General features: G+C 41.3%; 2 protein-coding genes across 7 annotated transcripts in view; both read left to right on the top strand.

Moving 5' to 3' along the window:
* The window catches only part of bicd1a (bicaudal D homolog 1a), a 424,408-nt gene extending 416,052 nt beyond the window's left edge, over positions 1–8,356 (top strand). Inside the window, exon 10 of one of the 2 annotated variants that reach the window (XM_072267812.1) lies at positions 8,267–8,356. In XM_072267812.1, coding sequence (XP_072123913.1) covers positions 8,267–8,309 — 43 coding nt within the window. In that variant the 3' untranslated portion in view covers positions 8,310–8,356. The remainder of the gene's footprint in view (positions 1–8,266) is intronic. The other variant, XM_072267813.1, reaches the window with a different exon arrangement.
* The window catches only part of LOC140202675 (FYVE, RhoGEF and PH domain-containing protein 4-like), a 267,757-nt gene that overhangs the window by 176,708 nt on the left and 69,994 nt on the right, over positions 1–21,055 (top strand). For all 5 annotated transcript variants that reach the window (XM_072267819.1, XM_072267824.1, XM_072267823.1 and 2 more), the window contains exon 2: positions 8,267–8,440. In XM_072267819.1, coding sequence (XP_072123920.1) covers positions 8,267–8,440 — 174 coding nt within the window. The remainder of the gene's footprint in view (positions 1–8,266; positions 8,441–21,055) is intronic.

Below are 21,055 nucleotides of genomic sequence, written 5' to 3'. Positions count from 1 at the left end.
TATTTATAAACTCTTCATTCTAAGCTTGGTGTAGTGTGTAATGGACACGCAGAAGTGCACGTGACTGACACTAGTTCAAAACTGTTTGGCAACAGTCTCGCGTTCCAATTAAGCAGTATAATGTCCCAAATAAACAAAGAGAATCCCTATTTTTGATTAGTTTTTGTTCTTTAAGAGTTGTCCCAAATAAGCAGCTTCCCCATTAGCTGGAATCCACTTATCATGATTTTCTATAACACAAATCTGCATCCTCTGCATGTGTCATGGAATGAAATTTGAACAAAAAATAAATTTTGTGCTTATTTATTTATTTTACACAAAAATTTTGGAAGACTGAATTTTGTATTGCGTCCCTGATTTTTTTGGTAATGATTTATAAATTCCTTAAAAGATGAATTTGTTACCCAAACTGCTGTAATGCAGTGTTTCCCTGTATTGAATGAGCTTAGGTCACTAATTTTTCTAAATGCATTAGTTATTTTTACAAACAGAAGTCTGAACTTTGTTTAAGCTGCATTAGTTTATTTCAGGTGCTAACTTGTCATTAATTATGGGCAGACACATTCAGTGTGATATGCTGAACCATATTGGTAAAGGCATCAAAAACCCTGTAACTTATATATAGGCATCCGTTAGTCTCGTGAGACCATGGATTTGCGCCTTGGAAGGTTTCCAGGGCACAGGCCTGGGCAAGGTCGTATGGAAGACCAGCAGTGCCCATGCTGCAAATCTCCCCTCTCCATGCCACCGATGTTGTCCAAGGGAAGGGCATTAGGACCCATACAGCTTGGCACCAGTGTCGTCGCAGAGCAATGTGTGGTAAAGTGCCTTGCTCAAGGACACACACGCTGCCTCAGCCAAGACTCGAACTAGCGACCTTTGAATCACCAGACGAACACCTTGACCACTTGGCCACGCCAACACAGTAGGCCCCATACCACCAACGTTAAGGAGGGCCTAATCCAAACTTGCAGGGAATACTGGAAACGGTCACTAAAAATGTACATTTGGTGTCTATAAATATTAAGCAGAGGTCTGCAAGTGTGCTTCTTGCAGAACCTCTAATGAACAGCATTGGTTGTCCCTTCCCTGGACCCACCCAATAACACTACACTTCTCATGTTTTGTAACTCCAAAACATTAAGCTAGTTCAAAGGAAAACTGGGGAGTCAGAAGATAATTCATGTACTTCATTTTTACTTTTTAAGCGAGGCGCATATGTATGATGATGTATGCAATTCACATATTTTTGCATATAACCTGTAATGAATTATTTAAACAAATAAAGAATGTTTAATCAACAACATAATTACAATATTACTGAGATATTAGTGAAATATTAAATACACAACACTCCTCCTTGCTTCGCTATAAACTAACTCGATACAGAATACACCTCAACTATATACGCAATATACTGAATAAGACAACTACTACATACAGGCATCCACAGCACATTAAATTTTAAATTGTCCCATTTAGCCCTAAAGATTAATCTTCGTGGAAAATTTCTTACTCTGTGGGATAACATCTTTCCTGACAAAGGAGGTCGCTCTGCTTGGCAGGTGAGACTTGTGGCTGTGAAGCAGTCTCAGGTTCTGGGGCCTCCTCCATGGCGGTTGTGGGAGTTGACTTTGAGACTGTTAGAAGCGATTCTGACTGCTCTCGATACCTTTCTTCTCGTTCCTTTTTCTCTAGTTTATGCACCTTGATCTTGGGAAGATTCATTAAGTCCACTGGAGTATTCTCTGATTAATCCTTCTATTGCTCTTTTTACAATCTGATCTCTCTTCTTGGTTTCCTCATCCACAATATCATCTTGATGAATCCTTTGTTTTTGTATCTCCATTTACTCATTTCTTTTTGGCCTTCCATTCATCCAGCTGTGCTTTGGTCTTTGCATCTATTTTTACAAGCAGCATTTCATCTCCCACTTGAAGTTTCATGCAGTAACCTTAATGCACGCAGAGTAGATTCTGGTTCTTTATACTCACAAAAGCTGAACACTTACTGAAGCTCCTTGAAGCCTCTTCTCCTTCTCCTCCATCTTGTTTAACAGTGGGTGGCATCCAGCTTAATGGTGCATTACTGCCACAACCTTGAACTCTCTTCCAACTTAAAACCAAGCCACATTTCTCAAGTAACTGCCTGATTAACATATCAGAGGCTTTCTCAGATATGTTACCTACAAAAACTGTCGTTGTTGGATGACTACTTTCATCAATTCCACACTTCCTCTGAGCAACATGGCCCTTCCTTGGTCCAGTATGCTTTCAGATCAGAGGCACGGAGGTTGGCACCAGCACCTGTTTGCCCTCTGTTGAGCAACAAGTTATGATGTGCAGCATGGAGACAGTTGCGGTATCATGCACTACCTTTCTTAATTCATTTTTAGTTGACTCTTTTGATCTGGCACGCAGGGGGTGGATGGATCTCCAATCAAGTTATAGTTGTGTCAGCCAATCACTTCCCAACAATGCTGGTCCTCCTGTTTCTTCCCCACATACAATCCCAATGTGGCTTTTTGGTTGGTGTATTTCACTGTTACGAATCTCATTCCCTCAGGAGTTTTTTTTTCCTTCAGTATTAGTTCTTAGTTGGATATCTACATGCTTCAGTCATTTGAAATGCTGTTCAAACTCATTTTGCGGATTGACTGAAACAGCTGAGCCAGTGTTCTGTTCCATTTTAATTAATCTGCTGTTCGCTTTTGGCACGTGCCATATTGCTTGTTTTCATATTGTAAAACTCAAAGCTACCCAGTCCTGTCCCATTCTCATTATTATCACGCAAACACGAGGAATTCTGCAGATGCTGGAAATTCAAGCAACACACATCAAAGTTGCTGGTGAACACAGCAGGCCAGGCAGCATCTCTAGGAAGAGGTACAGTCGACGTTTCAGGCCGAGACCCTTTGTCAGGACTAACTGAAAGAAGAGCTAGTGAGAGATTTTTTTTGGGTCTCCCCCTCCCCCTCCCACTTTCAAATCTCTTACTCACTCTTCCTACAGTTAGTCCTGACGAAGGGTCTCGGCCTGAAATGTCGACTGTACCTCTTCCTAGAGATGCTGCCTGGCCTGCTGCGTTCACCAGCAACTTTGATGTGTGTTGCTCATTATTATCAGATTGTTTATCAAAAGCACGCAGATTAGTGCTCCTAAAACACTGCTCAATCTTTTCAGTATACAAAATCCAGTTATCAGTTGTTTTATCAAACGCTTCAATCTTTCCAATGTAGCCAGCCATTTTTATTTTTATTGGTTATTATTAGAGTTTATGAACCCTTAAATTCTTCTGTTTCCTGTCTTTTTTTACTCAGTCGTGCCTTCCCTTCTGAAGAACACGTGCTGCACTTTTTTAAAACTCGAACGTCTCACTGCGCTTCAAGTAGGTAGTCTCAGGTTCGTTTTAAAATACATCACCACTGTTAATGCTCTGTAACTTCAAAACATTAAACTAATTCAAAACAAAACAAGAGTCAGGAGATAAGTCGTATTTTATATTTACTTGTAAAGTGAGGCCCGCATGTATCATGACGGATGCAATTCACGTATTTTTACATATAACCTGTAATTATTTAAATAAAGAATGCCTACTCAAACAATATATTTACAATATTACTCAAATATTACTTAAATATTAAATATTGAAATCCCTTTCACTTGCCTTAAGATACTGTTGTTTAATTCTACATAATGCCAGTGCACAATATGAGCTTCCTGCCTAACCATTGCCATTAGCAATTTGACATTAATAAAAAACAGATTTGCTGCATTGACATGACAAATTACCTTTTCCTACAAATTCGGGAGACCTGGTTCAAATTAGGTGTTGTTTGCTGAAGTTTCCCACTTGGTGAGCTGAAGTTTTGGACCTCGTGTTTGCTGGGTAAGGTACTGGGTGGGCCATGAGGCAGTGTGAGGGTACTACACCCAACATTTCCATCTCCATCTCCATTTAGAGAGGCTGGCTGTCAAATTGTGGGCTATCAGCACCAGAGTGACAGAAAGGACAAAGATTGGGCTCAATATTTGAGGGAGATAAGCAAGGCTTAGGGGAAGGGAGCTTAACGAACATCAGCGAAGAGTGAGAAGGGATGTCAGGACCTGGGGTGGACAGAATCGGTGGTGGCTACTACAATGGCAGGGCTTGGGAAAGCTAGAATCTCAATGAAGTATGTCCGATTCTTGACCTGGCAATGATTGACAACCTTCTCATAGTTCTTGGGGTCTGAAACCCTAGTCAGATCCATAAGTCATGTAGCCATATTTAAATATTGAAATAAACTTGCAACCTCCCCTAAAACTGGACAAAGCAGTTTCAAATTAAATGGAAATTAATAACCTACAACTATTCTAGCCAAGCCTGAACCTAAGACATAATTTCCTCAGTTAGCTATGTTCCTAACTCCACCGATGCTGCATTGGTATTCCCCACAGTCATCGCTCCTGATTGAGATTTTCACTTTAACTTTTAAAATCTTGGTTGTTTGAGAGAGCATTTTTTGCAATGATGAATGCAGCAAATGGGTGGATATACAACATTATCCAACGAGGGTATTTTGTTAATAGTTGTATGTATCTTTTTAAAAAAAACACTCATATCTTACAATTTTAAGTTTGTTGTTTTTTTTAGGTGTTTATTTTAACTAGTCAGTAATTAATTTTGTTAAAGTTCGAGGAGGGTTTATCAAACCACATGAGATCAGTGGGCGCTGCTGTGGACGAGCCAGTGCAGGAATACGTACCAAGGGATGAGATACTTCTTGAATGCAAAGAGGGACCAAGATGTATCAAGTTCTAGTTATCCTGGCCTAAGGCTACTTATTTCTATCACAAATGTACGTGGCAAGGTTTGTTCTCATTAGCAGTGCAAATAACATGTAAAATATGCATTTCATAAAGTGAGGTATTAAAAACGATTACTCAAAAGCAAAGGATAATGGAATTGATATTCAAGGGGAATTACAAAATTGTCTAGAAGATAATTGAAATGAAAAAATGAAAGATTTGAGCAAAGTATAGGAATGAAAATGAAGGGGTGGAAAAGACATGGGAACAAACAATAGAAACTAAAAAAATGTGAGCAGTTGCATTTTGAGAGGGTGTAATTGGAGGACACATACATTAAACTGTAGAATCTAGAAAAGCTTTAGGCCCAGGAATGGTTCACCCTTTTCAGGTTGTCTCTGCACATAGAGAATGACTTACTTCATCTTATATGGGTTCGAAGGTGGCCGATGTGGATTCTGCAGACTCTGCCACTGGGTAGGAGTTGCTTGCTAGGTTGGTGGATAATAATGTGGAAGGTAATGTTCCCTTCTGTATGCTTTTGACAAAAGGATTCAAGGTTCTTGGTGTCCTCTCAATTTTGATGGATCCCAGACCAGGGAATTGCCACATGTCAGTTTGTCAGCTGCCTGGTAATCTTGTGCCATGATAAGGTTCTGAGTAGATGCCTGTGTTGGAAGGCTGGTTTTGACTGAGCAAAGAATGTGGCCCACACATCACAATTAGGATCTTGGGGGGGACATTGCCTTTGGCTGAGTTATTTTCAAATCAAATCAAATTGAGTTTGTTGTCATGTGCACACATTCAGCAAAACATGAAATGCATCGAAAACATGCTTGCAGCAGCATTACAGACAACACACAGCAGCATAGTGGTTAGCACAACGCTTTACCGTACAGACAACCCGGTTTCAATTCCCACCACTGTCTGTAAGGAGTTTGTGCATTTTCCTCGTGACCGTGTGGGTTTCCTCCCACAGTCCAAAGATGTACCAGTTAGTAGATTGATTGGTCATTGTAATTGTCGTGTGATTAGGCTAGGATTAAATTGGGGGTTTGCTGGTTATTGTAGCTCAAAGGGCCGGAAAGGCCTATTTCATGCTGTATGTCAATCAATCAATCAATCAATAGTACCTAAATTATACATTGAAAAGTGTTGTGCAAAAGCAAGATTTTAGTGCAGAAAAAAGAATGAAACAATAAAAGGCAAGTTCATGGAAATACAATCGGTGGTCCATAGTCCTACATTGCTCTTCAATGGTTCTGGCAATATTGGCCACCAGTATTGTGGACTCTGCTTTACCTGTGATAGACTGGGCTGTATCCACTACTCCTTGTAGGTTTTCTGTTCTAGAACATTGGTGTTCCCGTTCCAGGCCGTGATGCAACCGGTCAGTATACTCTACACCGAAGTATAAAATTTTGTCAACGATTTGGATGATATGCCAAATCTGTGCAAAATTCTAAAAAAAAGCAGAGGCGCTGCTCTGCTTTCTTTGTAATGGCACTTGCCTGCTGGGCCCAGGGCAGGTCCTGTGAAACGATAACGCTGAGGAATTTAAAGTTGCAGACTCTCTCCACCTCTGATCCCCTGATGAGGACAATGACCAACACGATCCGAGTGTGTGCGGAGGAGCAGCCTGCAAGTGTCACCGTGGTTTCCCACAACTTCTGACCCTGTCCTTTATGTCTTTGGAGAGTGGGGAGAAGCTGGAGCATCAGAAGGAAACCCATGCGGTCACAGGGAGAACGTACAAGTTCCTTACAATCAAACCTTGATGGCTGTTGCTATAACTGGAAGATTGAAAATCTGGATGAGAGGTGCAACACAACAACCTCTCATTCAACGTCTGGAAAAATAAAGAGCTGATGGAAGAAATTGGGGGTCCATGAGCCAGTGCTGATTAGAGGACTGGAGGTGGAGAGGGTCAGTAACTTTAAATTCCTTGGTGTTATCATGTCAGAAGATTTGTCCTGGGGGCAGCATATAAGTGTAATTTCAAAGAAAGCATGGCAGAGCCTTTCCTTTAGAAGTTTGACATGTCATCTTAAACTCTGACAAACTTTTATGGATGCACATTGGACAGTATCCTGACAAGATGCGCAACGATCTGCTATGGAAGCACCAGTGCCCAAGAGTGGCAAATCAATAAAAAGTGATGGATACAGCCCAGTTCATCACTGGAAAAGCCCACCCCAACCCACCATTGAACGCATCTAACAGGAGTACTACCAAGAGAAAGCGACTGCATAATCAAGGACCCCCACCATCCAGGTTATGCTCCCTTCTTGCTGCTAGCATCCAGGAAGAAGGTACAGCAGCTTTGGGTGCCAAACTGTTAGGTTCAGAAACAGCTATTACCTTTCAACCATCAGGCTCCTGAACCAGCATGGACATCTTCACTCACCACAACACTGAACTAATCATTGAACACAACCTTTGGACTCGCTTTCAAGGACTCTGCAACTCGTGTTCTCAGATTTATTTGTTTGTTTGTTTGTTTATTATTTGTTTCTTTTTGTCCTTGCACGATCTGTCGGTCTTTGGGTATAGCTTTTCTTCTTCTATTCCAAATGCCTGTAAGAAAATGAATTTCAGGGTTGTATTTCATAACATATACATGCTTTGACAGTAAGTTTACTTGGAACTTCGAATATTTGTGCCTGAGAGAGTCACAGTGAATGGATACAGGCCTTGCCACCTTGCCTTTTCGCCGCACTTCTCCAAAATGTTTCTATTCCTCATCACTATTTTCTCATCCATTTTTGTACAAATATTATAATTCAGTCTAGAGTAGGGGTTCCCAATCTGGGGTCCAGGGACCCCTCGGTTAATGGGATGGGTCCATGTCACGATATGCAACCCTGAGATTCATTTTCTTGTGGGCATGCACAGCAAAGACAACAAACTGTGAAAATACAAAGTAAAAGAAAATAATAATAAATAAATAAACAATAAATATCAAGAATATGAGATATAGATTCCTTGAAAGTGAGTCCATAGGTTGTGGGAACAGTTTAGTGGTGGGGGAAGTTAAGCTGAGAGGTTATCCCCTCTGGTTCAGTAGCACAGTGGTTGAGGGGTAGTAACTGTTTTTGAACCTGGTGGTGTGGGTCCTGAGCCTCCTGTCCCTCCTCTATGATGGCAGCAGAGAGGAGAGCATGGCCTGGGGTGGTGGGAGTCCTTGATGATGGATGCTTCATTGAAGAGATTTTTTATTGGCCTGGATAATGGTTCAAACAATGTATTGATTCTTTTAACTTCAATCAAGACTGACCTTACTCCATCACAGTAATGACTGCTAACTATAAAAAAAATTGAGTTATTGACAATATTTTTCTGTCAAAAGCAATTCAAGATGAAGTATTCAGTTAATGTAGTCTTCAGATGTGAGGAAATCAAAAATAAATTGCCAAATTGAAAGTGCTAACCACAGCTAATCTTTATAATGGTTCTTTCTGTTGTTTTATCCACAGCCAACAGTTTCAAACACTTGAAGTTTTCTGCATCAGACCGTAGGTCCAGTCTGCCAAATTCTTCTAAGCCAATTGTAAGAACTTTCAGGAGTACAGCAAGAAATGATGCTCAGGACATAAATGGGAGAAATACCCCAATCACAGTCAAATCACACGCAAGTCCAAAGCCTCAAGGTAAGTGACTGAAATAAATGTTCGTTGATGCTGCAGGTGGCAGTTTTTGTGCTGTGATAGATAAATGTTGTTGCATGGAATTTCCTTTGAAGTCTGCATGCATCTTGGAAGAGGGCCAGAATATGAGGGTGCTTTCTGTGGTAAAGTTTTCAAAGCAATATGTTAGAAAACTAAAATAGAGTTAGAGGACTATATAAAATAGCAATAAGAAGCACAATGCCAGCATTCTGAGAGAAGCAATGGTCACATTCGTCTTGAATCCTGTGCAGAATGCTGTCCTTTAAAAGAAAATGCTCAAGTGCACCTCTGTATGTGAGGAGCCTCAGCATGATGAGGTCTTGCCTGCTGTCCTGGAGTACTGAGAGAGCTTGGATTATTCCCAGAAGCAGCTGATTAGACTGTATGCGTGCTAAAGGTGGATATTATTAAAGGACTTCTGCTGTGTTCAGCAATCTGGAGAGAACTGTAAATCAGAGCTGATCTCCTCCACAGCAAATGCCCAACACACTGCACTGCAGGCCTCAGTAGGAACATGGTTCACAAAGAGCTTAGGAGCAGGAAACATAGACCAAAATGATTCTTTTACATTAGCCATAGAAAGAGACATCCCAGCCAGTGTTCCCTCTAATTTGTAACAACCAGTGTGCACAAAAATCTTGTGCTGTGCAATTTTTTGCCCAGTGACAACAAAATGTGCACACTGAATTTTTAGATGGAAGAAAACCTGAAGCTATTCTAAGGATCGTTAACTATCAAGTCCAGTTTATTGTTTGTTTCAAAAAAGATATATAATAACGGTCAATAAGAACTTTGATCTCCTCTGGGTTTGATCATGTTTACTTGCGTTCATCTGCACTCTTACAAAAATACGTATCAAGCCTATAGCAAGTAATGAAGGGTTCTCTCGCCATCCAATGTGATTTGCTTGCTAAATGATGCTTTTAAAAACTCAAGTTTCCAAATATCACTCCACTTCTTCCCACTTGCAAAATCTCCAGCAACTTTTGCATAGTGACAATACACGCAGGTAATGCCAGTTTCTGTATTGAACATTAATATTTCTCATAGTTGCATGTTCCTGACCTCATGAATTTTTGGTGTAGCAGTTTCTACAGTTTCATTAAGCTATTCTGCTTCAAATGAACTAGCAGTTTCATGCCCTTTGCTTCTTTGGAATTCGATGTAGTGAATCAATAATGTCCTCAATAAAAACAGTGTAAGTAAGCCAGTTCTAAAATCTGCAGACAAATCATCACAAACTCCAACGTTGTCAACACTGTCCGCATCAGAAACTAGAAAAGGAAATGTGATTGTGTATGATCATGAAATATACTTAACCTGCCAATGAGATAGGTGGTGACAAACTTTTGTATGCAGTTTAAGTTCCTTTGTGAGCTAGTAGCAAAAGTTGAGTGTGTGCGCACACATGCACACACACCTTAGAGGGAACATTGGTCCCAGCATCGTTAGAAGGAAAGCAAACTACTCCATGCAGTGATACAGATCTCTATAGCATGGCATCGTCCAAAATAGGTTATGGCTATTGAATTGTAGTTATGGCTGTTCTGCAAGGCAAGTTTGGAACCCGCAAAGACTAGATAAGATAAATATATAATGTATTCTGGTTTGTGGCTTGTAGCATGAAAGATGCCTCGGGCACAAGGAAGATAACCCTGCTCCTCTTCCCCTGAATAATAAATCAGGATTAAAATTCTAATCAAGAAGACCTTTCTGAAATGCCCTATTCATTCCTTACTCCACATTTTAACTAGATTAGTGAGAGTGAGCAGCTTCATGTTCCTGTGTGTCAAGATCACTGAGGATCTAACTTGGTCCCAACATATCGATGTAGTTATAAAGAAGGCAAGACAGCAGCTATACTTTATTAGGAGTCTGAAGAGATTTGGCATGTCAACAAATACACTCAAAAACTTCTATAGTTGTACTGTGGAGAGCATTCTGACAGGCTGCATCACTGTCTGGTATGGAGGGGCTACTGCACAGGACCGAAAGAAGCTGCAGAAGGTTGTAAATCTAGTCAGCTCCATCTTGGGTACTAGCCAACACAAAACACAACCGTACACAGATCAACTGAGAGGCCCTCAGTCTAGTATGGAGAGTAAAAGAGTTCATCCACTATGCCTGCAGACAGAAGTTTACTCTAGTGACAGATCACCAGCCCCTTGTGTCCATTTTCAATGCCAGGAAGGGAATTCCAGTGATGACCGCTACCTAGTTGCAATGTTGGGCACTTTTTCTGGAAGCCCACTCTTATAACATAGAGTTCAAGTTTACCAAGCAACACAGCAATGCAGACAACTTGTCACGTCTTCCACTGTTGGCAACTGAAGAAGAGAAGTCTTCTCAGAGAGGCAGCGTCCATTATTAAGGACCTCCAGCACCCAGGGCATGCCCTTTTCTCACTGTTGCATCAGGTAGGAGGTACAGAAGTCCTGAAGGCACACACTCAGCGATTCAGGAACAGCTTCTTCCCCCTGCCATCGGATTCCTAAATGGACATTGAATATTTGGACATTACCTCACTTTTAATTTAAATATACAGTATTTCTGCTTTTGCACTTTTTTAAAATCTATTCAACATACGTAATTGATTTACTTGTTTATTATTTTTTTTCCCTGCTAGATTATGTATTGCATTGAGCTGCTGCTAAGTTAACAAATTTCACGTCATATGCCAGTGATAATAAACCTGATTCTGATTATGAGATTATGTGCTTAAATCTGTACAGTACTTAAAATAACAACAATGCTTTTAATCAAATTGCCACTTGGAGATGTGCATGTATTTACATGTATTTTGCCATGAAACCCATGTATTTTCTCGATGATCTCACCTGGACTGTACACACCGGCTTGGTGGCAAAAAAAGCAGAGAGTGGTAGGGACAGCCAAGCACATCTGTGGACGGGGACTTCCCTTCATTGAAGACATATACAGCAGCAGGTGCAGAAAGAAGGCCTGGAAGATCATTGGGAACACCAGTCAGCCCAACCGTAATCTGTTTCAGCTGCCTCTGTCTGGGAAATGGTACCACAGCATTAAAGCCAGGACCAACAGGCTACAGGACAGCTACTTTCTACAAGCCATTAGACTTTCAAATTCACATGTCTGTACTTTGCAACGGAGTCATAACGCAAAGATTTTTACTCCCTCATGTTGTGGGATAGATGTAAGATTTAAATTCTAAATTCAGTGTCCAAGTTATACATGCACTCATGCATCATCCATCTTGTGCACTACATCCTCAACTGGATGCTGACCAGAGATTGGAGGTGCCTGGAATTCGCTCCAAGGTTGAGTGGAGCGATTGGGCCACGCCCCTTGTCCCAGTGATCTAGAAAGAGAAGGCTGGAGCCATTCACATATGCGGGGACTTCAAAGTGAGCATCAACCCTGTGCTGTGTACTGTGTCACAAATAGAAGATATTTTTATATCTTTAGCAAGTGAGGAGAGGTTTTCAGAGATTGACTTGCCACAAGCCTATCTGGAAATGGAGATTGAGGAGTCAAGCAGGCAGTTCCTCACAATCAACACTCACAAGGGACTAATCCAGTATAATCGTCTCATCTTTGGCGTCGCATCATCTCCAGCAATTTGGAAAAGAACAATGGACCAAGTGCTCCAAAATGTCCCAGAAACACAATATTACCTTGATGGCATCATTGTGACTGACAAAAATGGTGAAGAGCACCTCTAGAACCTTGGTAGAGTGATTACCAGGCTGAGTGAGTATGGTCTGCGCGCAAAGAGAGAGAGATGTGAGTTTTTCAAGAATGAAATCTCACATTGTGGACATGTCATTGACAAGCAGGGCTTACATAAGTCACAAGAGAAGATTGAGGCAGTGCTACAAGTGCCCAAACCAGAAAATGTGTCACACCTCAGGTCATACTTGAGCTGATAAACTACTACCGCTGGTTTCTCCTAAACATTGCTACAGTGCTGCACACATTGAACACACTGTTCCAGACAGGAGCAAAGTGGGAATGGTCAGCAAGATGTGAAAGAGCACTCAAGGAAACACAGAGATTGATAACATCAGAGGAACTGCTCACCCACTATGACCCATCTCTGCCCATCAAACTGGCGTGTGATGCATCCCCTTGTGGGATTGATGCCATTTTGTCACACATTATGAAAGATGGGTCTGAACATCCAATTGCATTTGCTTCAAGATCACTGACGAGTGCAGAACACAACTAGGCACAGATCGACTCGGAGGCCCTTAGTCTCGTATGGAGAGTACAGTTCCCCCACTACCTCAATGGACAAAAGTTTACTCTAGTGACAGATCAGCAGCCCCTTGTGTCCATTTTTCAATGCCAGGAAGGGAATTCCAGTGATGACCGCTACCCAGTTGCAACATTGGGCACTTTTTCTGGGAGCCCACTCTTATGACATAGAGTTCAAGGGTACCAAACAACACGGCTACACTGACAACTTGTCACGTCTTCCACTGTTGGCAACTCAAGAAGTCTTCGCATACTGTGACCCAGCAGAGGTGTTTCACTCAGTGTCAGAGGACCAGTTGCCGGGAACAAATTTGGAAATAGAAAGAGAAACAAGTAATGACCCAACATTGTCAGAAGTCTATGACATCACTATGCAAGGATGGCCAGCTTATGTTTCCAGAGTTCTCAGAGAGACGAGGCCAACTGCCCATATGTCAAAGAATGTTGATGGGTGGATCACGTGTTGTAGTTCCCTCTAAATTGTGTACCAGAGTGTTAGATAATCTGCATGAAGGATGCCTGGGTACAGTCAAGATGAAGAGGCTTGCCTGGAGCTACGTGTGGTGGCCAGGAATAGACAGACAGATTAAAGACTTGACCAAAAGGTATTCGGGATGCAACAAAGTTCAAAATGCAGCCCCACAGACACTGTTACACAGTAAGAGTGGTCATCTTCACCAAGGCAAAGAGTGTATATTGACTTTGTGGAGCTATTCATGGACCCCGTATTTCTGATTGCTGTGGCTGCTCATTCGGTGGCCGGAGGTGACACTAATGAAGTCAACCATCTCAGAAAAGACTGTTTCCACTCTGAGGACTATCTTCTCCTGCAGTGGCGTACTAGAACAAATTGTGAGTGACAACAGACCTCAATACACGTCAGAAGAGTTCAGGCATTTCAAGTCAGCTCCTCACCACCCAGCAAGGAATGGGTTAGCTGAAAGGTTTTTGCAAACCTTCAAGAAGTTCATTAAAGCCATGGACAAAGAGGACTTTTCTCTACTTTTTGTGTATCGGAACTCCGTTCATGCGATGACAAATCAAACACCTGCAATGCTGCTCATGGACAGGAATCTGAGATCCCGCATAGACCTCCTGAAACCAGATCTACAGAGGGAGCTGCAGAATAAACAGTTCAGCCAGTTGCCAAGTGAATCAGCAAAGAGTTTTGAGGTTAGCTAGGAAGTCCTAGTGCATCATAACCAAGAAGACAAGTGGACACCCAGTAAGATAGTGACAAGAACTGGACAACTGATGTACACAGTGGATTTTTGAGATCATACATGGAGACATGTGGACCAAATACTGGATGCTCAGCTGAAGAACACACCTGAGTCGATTGCATCCAACAAGACGGACACACTACAACCACTGGACTTGCTTCTCAGTGACGGATCTCTTGGATCATTGAGATCTCTTCTGGGGGAGGTATGATTTGTCCAAAAGTGATGGGTTGCACCTGATCCCGAGGGGGACCAATATTCTCGCAGGCAGGTTTGCTAGAGTAGTTAGGGTGGGTTTAAACTAATTTGGCAGGGAGGTGGGAACTGGAGTGAAGGGTCTCAGGATAGGACAGATGGTGAAAAAGCAAAGATAACAGCAGTCAAACTGTCAGGAAGGGCAGGCAAATGATAGGACAAAATTGCAGCCAGCAGGTTGAGTATCAGTGCATTAAAGATACAGAATCAAGAAGGGTAGCAAATACGGTGCTCAAAAGTGTTATATCTCAATGTACAAAGTATAAGAAATAAGGTGAATGATCTTGTTGCACTAATAAATATTGTCAGGTACGATGTTGTGACCATCACTGAATCGTGGCTGAAGGATGGTTGTATTTGAGAGCTGATTGTCCAAGGTTATACGTTAAATCAGAGAGATAGGAAAGTAGGCAGAGGGGGTGGTCTGGTGCTGCTGGTAAAGAGTGACATCAAATTCCTGACTCCTTTTGGGTTGAGTTAAGAAACTGCAATGGGTAAGAGGACCCTGATGGCAGTTATATATAGGCCTCCCAACAGTAGCTGGGATGTGGACCACAGCTTACAATGGGACATAAAAACGGTGTGTCAAAAGGACATGGGAGATTTCAACATTAGGTCAAGTGAGATAATCAGGTTGGAAATGGATCTCAAGAGAGAGAGTTTGTTGAATATCTACAAGATGGCTTTTTAGGGCAGTTTGTCATTGAGCCTACTAGGAGATCTAGGGGATCAGCTATACTGGATTGGTTGTTTTATAATAAACCGGAGATTAGGGAGCTTAATGTAAAAGGACCCTTAGGAGGTAGTGATCACAATATGATTGAGTTCATATGATTAAGATGCAAAGGGACTTGGGAGTCATTGTGCAGAACATCCTAAAGGTTAACTTGCTGGTTGAGTCAGTGGTGAGGAAGGTAAATACAATGTTAGCATTCATTTCAAGAGGTTTAGAATATAAGAGCAGGAATGTGAGGCTGAGGCTTTAAAAGGCACTGGTGAGGCTTCGCCTTGAGTATGTGAACAGTTTTGGGCTCCTTATCTAAGAAAAGATGTGCTGGCATTGGAGAGATTTCAGAGGAGGTTCACAAGATGATTCCAGGAATGGAAGGGTTATCATATGCAGAACGTTTGATAGTTCTGGGATGAAGGGGGGATCTCATTGGAACCTTTTGAATCTTGAAAGACCTAGATATGTACGATGTGGAAAGGATGTTTCCCATGGCGGGAGAGTCTAGGACAAGAGAGCACAGCCTCAGGAGAGAGGGCATCCATTTAACACAGAAATGCGGAGAAATTTCTTTCGACAGGGGATGGTGAATTTGTTAGCACAGGCAGCTGTGGAGGCCAGATTGTTGGGTGTATTTAAGGCAGAAGTTGAGAGGTTCTTGACTGGCCACGACATCAAATGTTACGGGAAAATGGCCGTGGAGTGGGGCTGAGGATCAGCCATGATTGAATGGTGGAGCAAACTCGATTGGCCAAATGGCCTAATTCTACTCCTATGTCTTGTGGTCTTATGATCATGTCCCCAAAAGCAATGGGACACCCGCAACAGAGAAAGTTGTCTTTGGCAAGACACCTGCCAAACCTACTGCCACTCCACAGGTACAAAGGTGCTATACTGAAAGAAACCGAGCACTACCCAAAAGATTGAACCTTCAGTATGGTGAAGTTAGTTATGGACTGTTACTGTGAAAGCATGTTTACTTGAATATAGTTAAAGTGAAATTGCATGTTTTGTTACATATACAGTTTTATGTTACATTCATCTAAAGGGGGTGTAAGTGTAATGTGTGGATCTATTTCTTTTAGCACAATGACTCACCTTAGCACCAACTGTTGACTGATAACATCAGGTTGTTGGGTGCATTTAAGGCAGAGTTTCATAGGTTCTTGATAGGTCACGGCAACAAAGGTTATGGGGAGAAGGCCAGGGAGTGGGACTGAGCATTGGTCTGTTGTTCTCTCTCTGCCAAGTGAATATACCAGTTAACCTCACCTCCATATTTTTAAATTGATATGGCATTGTGCACACACAACAAGACCCAAGCCTCCTGCACCTTCCTCCTGTAGCAATGAGCGAGAGGGAGAGCGGTCAAGCTTAGGCAGACAGTGTTGAATTCCTAGCTCGCTTTCTGCTGTCATCCTGGTTGATTTTGATCTTGCTCAATACTTTAATCAGGTCGGGAATTGGAGTCGATCATTGGTTTGCACTCTGGTGTTAGGCCACACACTCCATTCTCAACCACACTGAATTCCCTCGGAGACAGCAAAAGCTGAGATCTCTCGGTCGGCCCAAAAACACATATGGAAATGTAAATTACAGGCTCTGATTTTACACGGATTAGTAGTAGAGTATATTTAAAAGAAGGAGAAGTAGTTCTGTGAACTGTCTGCAGGTTTCGCTGCTGGCTGCATTGGCCGCTGGCATCATCCTGCAACGTAGATCAAAAAACAAGAATTCCTGGTAAAGCAAATAAGTCAGTTATCAAAATAAATGTGAAGATTATCTGTATGAGAATGACTTGGAAACTGCAGCGAATCAACAAAAAACAATGGTTGACAAAACTTAGCTTTTTTGAGTTTCTTTTTGACTGAGGAAGTCTTTTCACTGTTTCTAAATCAATCAATCAGTCCCTTAACAGGAACAGCCTCCCACTATCTACTCTGTACAGTCACTGCATCACTCTTGCTGTGGTTCCCCATCCTACTGTAACATGGCAACCAGAACTCAATATAATATTCCGGCTGAGATTGGACCAGTATCAGCACATTCCCTTCCCTTAAACTCTACTTCCATTGATAAATCCAAGAATCTTATATGTCTTATCAGTTGTTTTCTCTGCCTGCACTTACGCTTGTATGCTCATTGCTGCAGGTCCCTCTGCTCCTGTGTGGGTGATGCACTGTGAGTTGATTTTGGGCTCCCTATATCTAGTATTTGGATTCAGAAGCTCAATAATTGTATTTGCAGTTTGAGAAGTATGAATTGCATGCATTATGCAAATAGAATTATTGTTTTCTTCTGTAACATAGATCACTGAATAAAATGGCAAAAATTGAAATATGAGTTTAGAAAAGGCAAGGGTGCTATAAGTACCCAATGCCATCACTGAATACTTACACTGATGAGGATGAGATGGTCTGGGTTTTAGTTAATCTGTTCTGACACTGCAGATCAGCTAACAATAGAGAATAGTTAATTCTGAATTTTATGGACAAAACAATGGCAAGACTTTTCAAATTGCTTAATCCTCCTATCTTAAACTCTGTCAAAGTTTCAAAACAGGCAACACACACAAGATGCCAGAGGAACACACTTCAGAACAGATCTGGTTGCAATGATACAGGAAAGATGTGAACACATCAAAGAGGGTCCAGAAAAGAAAGTTACAAGAACCATTCCTGGACTGAGGAACTTCATTTACAAGATTAGAGATTAGAAAGCCGTGATGGTTTTCTTTGGAAAGTCTGAGGGGAGATTGGATGAAAGTGAACTAAATGATGAAGTAACTCTGCAGAGTGGATAGTGGGAGACCGTTCCTTTTAAGGAACTGTGTGATTTGGAAACACGGCAAAATGTGGCCTTTTACCTATGAATGGAAACAATTAAGAAGTGACCATATTGCATAAAATGTTTGCTCTGCAGCTTTCAGATTTCAACTTCAGCAGCATAATGAGATTCAGTTTCAAAATACTGAGGGCACTCTTAGGGCTAAACTCACTACTCTGTAGGGATTGATCGGGGCTACAGCTTTAGCATAGTTGTTCTTCATCTGTATAAGAGCTTAGTTTGAAACTTGCAAGTTACAAATGCAAGTTTAATGTCAAAACGTTTGTCATTAGTAGAATGATCTTTGGGCAGAGTATGCATGGTGAAAGGCTAAAATCATCAAATTGTCAAGGAACCAATCAACTCGGATTCCTTTCAGCTAACTCTCATTAATCATGGAATTTACTGGTGCTTCACGAAAAACGTTAAGATGAAATTTATTTGCCACCTTTTGATGATCTAAGGTGTTTCAACAAAGATATTTGACGCAGCTTTGGGATACCTACCCAGTGCCCAACTTACTCCCAAGCTTGGAATTTGCCTTAAGCCTTACTGATTTGTGATGAAATGTCAAATCTAGGAGTTTTAGAAACATAGAAACCTAGAAAATAGGTACAGGAGTAGGCCATTCTGCCCTTTGAGCCTGTACCGCTAATCAGTATGATCATGGCTGATCATCCAACTCAGAAACCTGTACCTGCCTTCTCTCCATACCCACTGATCTCTTTAGCCACAAGGGCCATATCTAACTCCCTCTTAAATATAGCCAATGAACTGGCCTCAATTGTTTCCTGTGGCAGAGAATTCCACAGATTAACCACTCTCTGTGTGAAGAAGTTTTTCCTCATCTCTGTCCTAAAAGGCTTCCCCTTTATCCTCAAACTGTGACCCCTCGTTCTGGACTTCCCCAACATCGAGAACAATCTTCCTGCATCTATCCTGTCCAATCTCTTTAGGATTTTATACGTTTTAATAGGATCCCCCCTCAATCTTCTAAATTCCAACGAGTATAAGCCTAGTCAATCCAGTCTTTCATCATATGAAAGTCCTGCCATCCCAGGAATCAATCTGGTGAACCTTCTTTGTACTCCCTCTATGGCAAGAATGTCTTTCCTCAGATTAGGGGACCAAAACTGCACACAATACTCCAGGTGTGGTCTCACCAAAGCCTTGTACAACTGCAGTAGTACCTCCCTGCTCCTGTACTTGAATCCTCTTGCTATGAATGCCAGCATACCATTCGCCTTTTTCACCATCTGCTGTACCTGCATGCCCACTTTCAATGACTGGTGTATAATGACACCCAGGTCTCGTTGCACCTCCCCTTTTTCTAATCGGCCATCATTCAGATAATAATCTGTTTTCCTGTTTTTGCCACCAAAGTGGATAACCTCACATTTATCCACATTAAATTGCATCTGCCATGAATTTACCTACTCACCTAACCTATCCAAGTCACCCTGCATCCTCTTAGCATCCTCCTCACAGCTAACACTGCCACCCAGCTTCGTGTCATCCGCAAACTTGCAGATGCTTCATTTAATTCCCTGGTCTAAGTCATTAATATATATTGTAAACAACTGGAGTCCCAGCACTGAGCCTTGCGGTACCCCACTAGTCACTGCCTGCCATTCTGAAAAAGTCCCGTTTATTCCCACACTTTGCTTCCTGTCTGCCAACCAATTCTCTATCCACGTCAATACCATACCCCCAATACCATGTGTTTTAAGTTTGCACACTAATCTCCTGTGTGGGACCTTGTCAAAAGCCTTTTGAAAATCCAAATATACCACATCCACTGGTTCTCCCCTATCCACTCTACTAGTTACATCCTCAAAATTCTATGAGATTCGTCAGACATGATTTTCCTTTCACAAATCCATGTTGACTTTGTCCGATGATTTCACCGCTTTCCAAATGTGCTGTTATCACATCTTTGATAACTGACTCTAGCATTTTCCCCACCACCGATTGCAGGCTAACCGGTCTATAATTCCCCGGTTTCTCTCTCCCTCCTTCTTTAAAAAGCAGGGTTACATTAGCCACCCTCCAATCCTCAGGAACTAGTCCAGAATCTAAAGATTTTTGAAAAATTAACACTAATGCATCCACTATTTCTTGGACTACTTCCTTAAGCACTCTGGGATGCAGACCATCTGGCCCTGGGGATTTATCTGCCTTTAATCCCTTCAATTTACCTAACACCACTTCCCTACTAACATGTATTTCCCTCAGTTCCTCCATCTCACTAGACCATCTGTCCCCTACTATTTCCGGAAGATTATTTATGTCCTCCTTAGTGAAGACAGAACCAAAGTAGTTATTCAATTGGTCTACCATGTCCTTGTTCCCCATGATCAATTCACCTGTTTCTGACTGTAAGGGACCTACATTTGTCTTAACGAATCTTTTTTTTTCACATATCTATAAAAGCTTTTACAGTCGGTTTTTATGTTCCCTGCCAGTTTTCTCTCATAATCTTTTTTCTCTTTCCTCATTAAGCCCTAATTTTAACACCAATTCCTGTGAATCTGTATTCAGCAAATAGTATCATAGAATACTACAGCACAGAACTGCCATTCAGCCCATCTAGTCCAGGCCAAACCATTAATCTGCCTCGTCCCATCGGCCTGCCAGTGTTTTTGTCAGTGCTTTTGAATATATTGTTAGTGTTTTTGAATAATTTCTGATTGTTGCATTATTATTTTTAATTCTATGCTATTATCTCATTAAATGTGTATTTTAAATAATTGTTTCTAACTGTGCCTTAAAAACCTTAACTTGGTTATTTGGTGTAACTCAGTTTATTGATTTTCTTTTAACTCAAAATGCTGACAAGGAAGAGTTTCAGTTTTGCAATGAGTGGCAATATTACATCCTTATTTGAATTGCGAATGAAATATATGCACAGGGAAAAAAATGGGAGAACACATTAATTAAAATGTTTTTAGATGTGTGGATGTCATAATTTCAGTCCATGTGTAAAATCTTATAAACGTAAAAGGTTTATGAAATTCCAGTTTGGCTGACTTTGTTTGAAAGCTATATTCCCTTGGAGCAGAAAAGCTAATATTATTCTGTTACCTAGGAAAGTAATTAAATCTTAATGCTGCCCTAGAATCATTTACATTTGACTTTTCACATGAGCTTCAACACTGCCGTAGAAACAATCCAACAATTTTGGGGATTGAATAAAGCAAGAAAATGCTGCCTCAGGCAGTTTAGTTTTGAGGTCCATCCTCTTTCACTTCTCTCCAAGACCCGTATTAGAAAAAAACAAACTAGAAGTTGAAAGGCAACATCTTCTGCTTGCCCTTTTCACATCTAAAT

The sequence above is a fragment of the Mobula birostris genome, chromosome 9 (genome assembly GCF_030028105.1).
Source record: "Mobula birostris isolate sMobBir1 chromosome 9, sMobBir1.hap1, whole genome shotgun sequence".
Lineage (NCBI taxonomy): Eukaryota > Metazoa > Chordata > Chondrichthyes > Myliobatiformes > Myliobatidae > Mobula > Mobula birostris.
The sequence above is the reverse complement of the archived record's forward strand: the minus strand, read 5'-3'. Positions and strand labels throughout refer to the sequence as shown.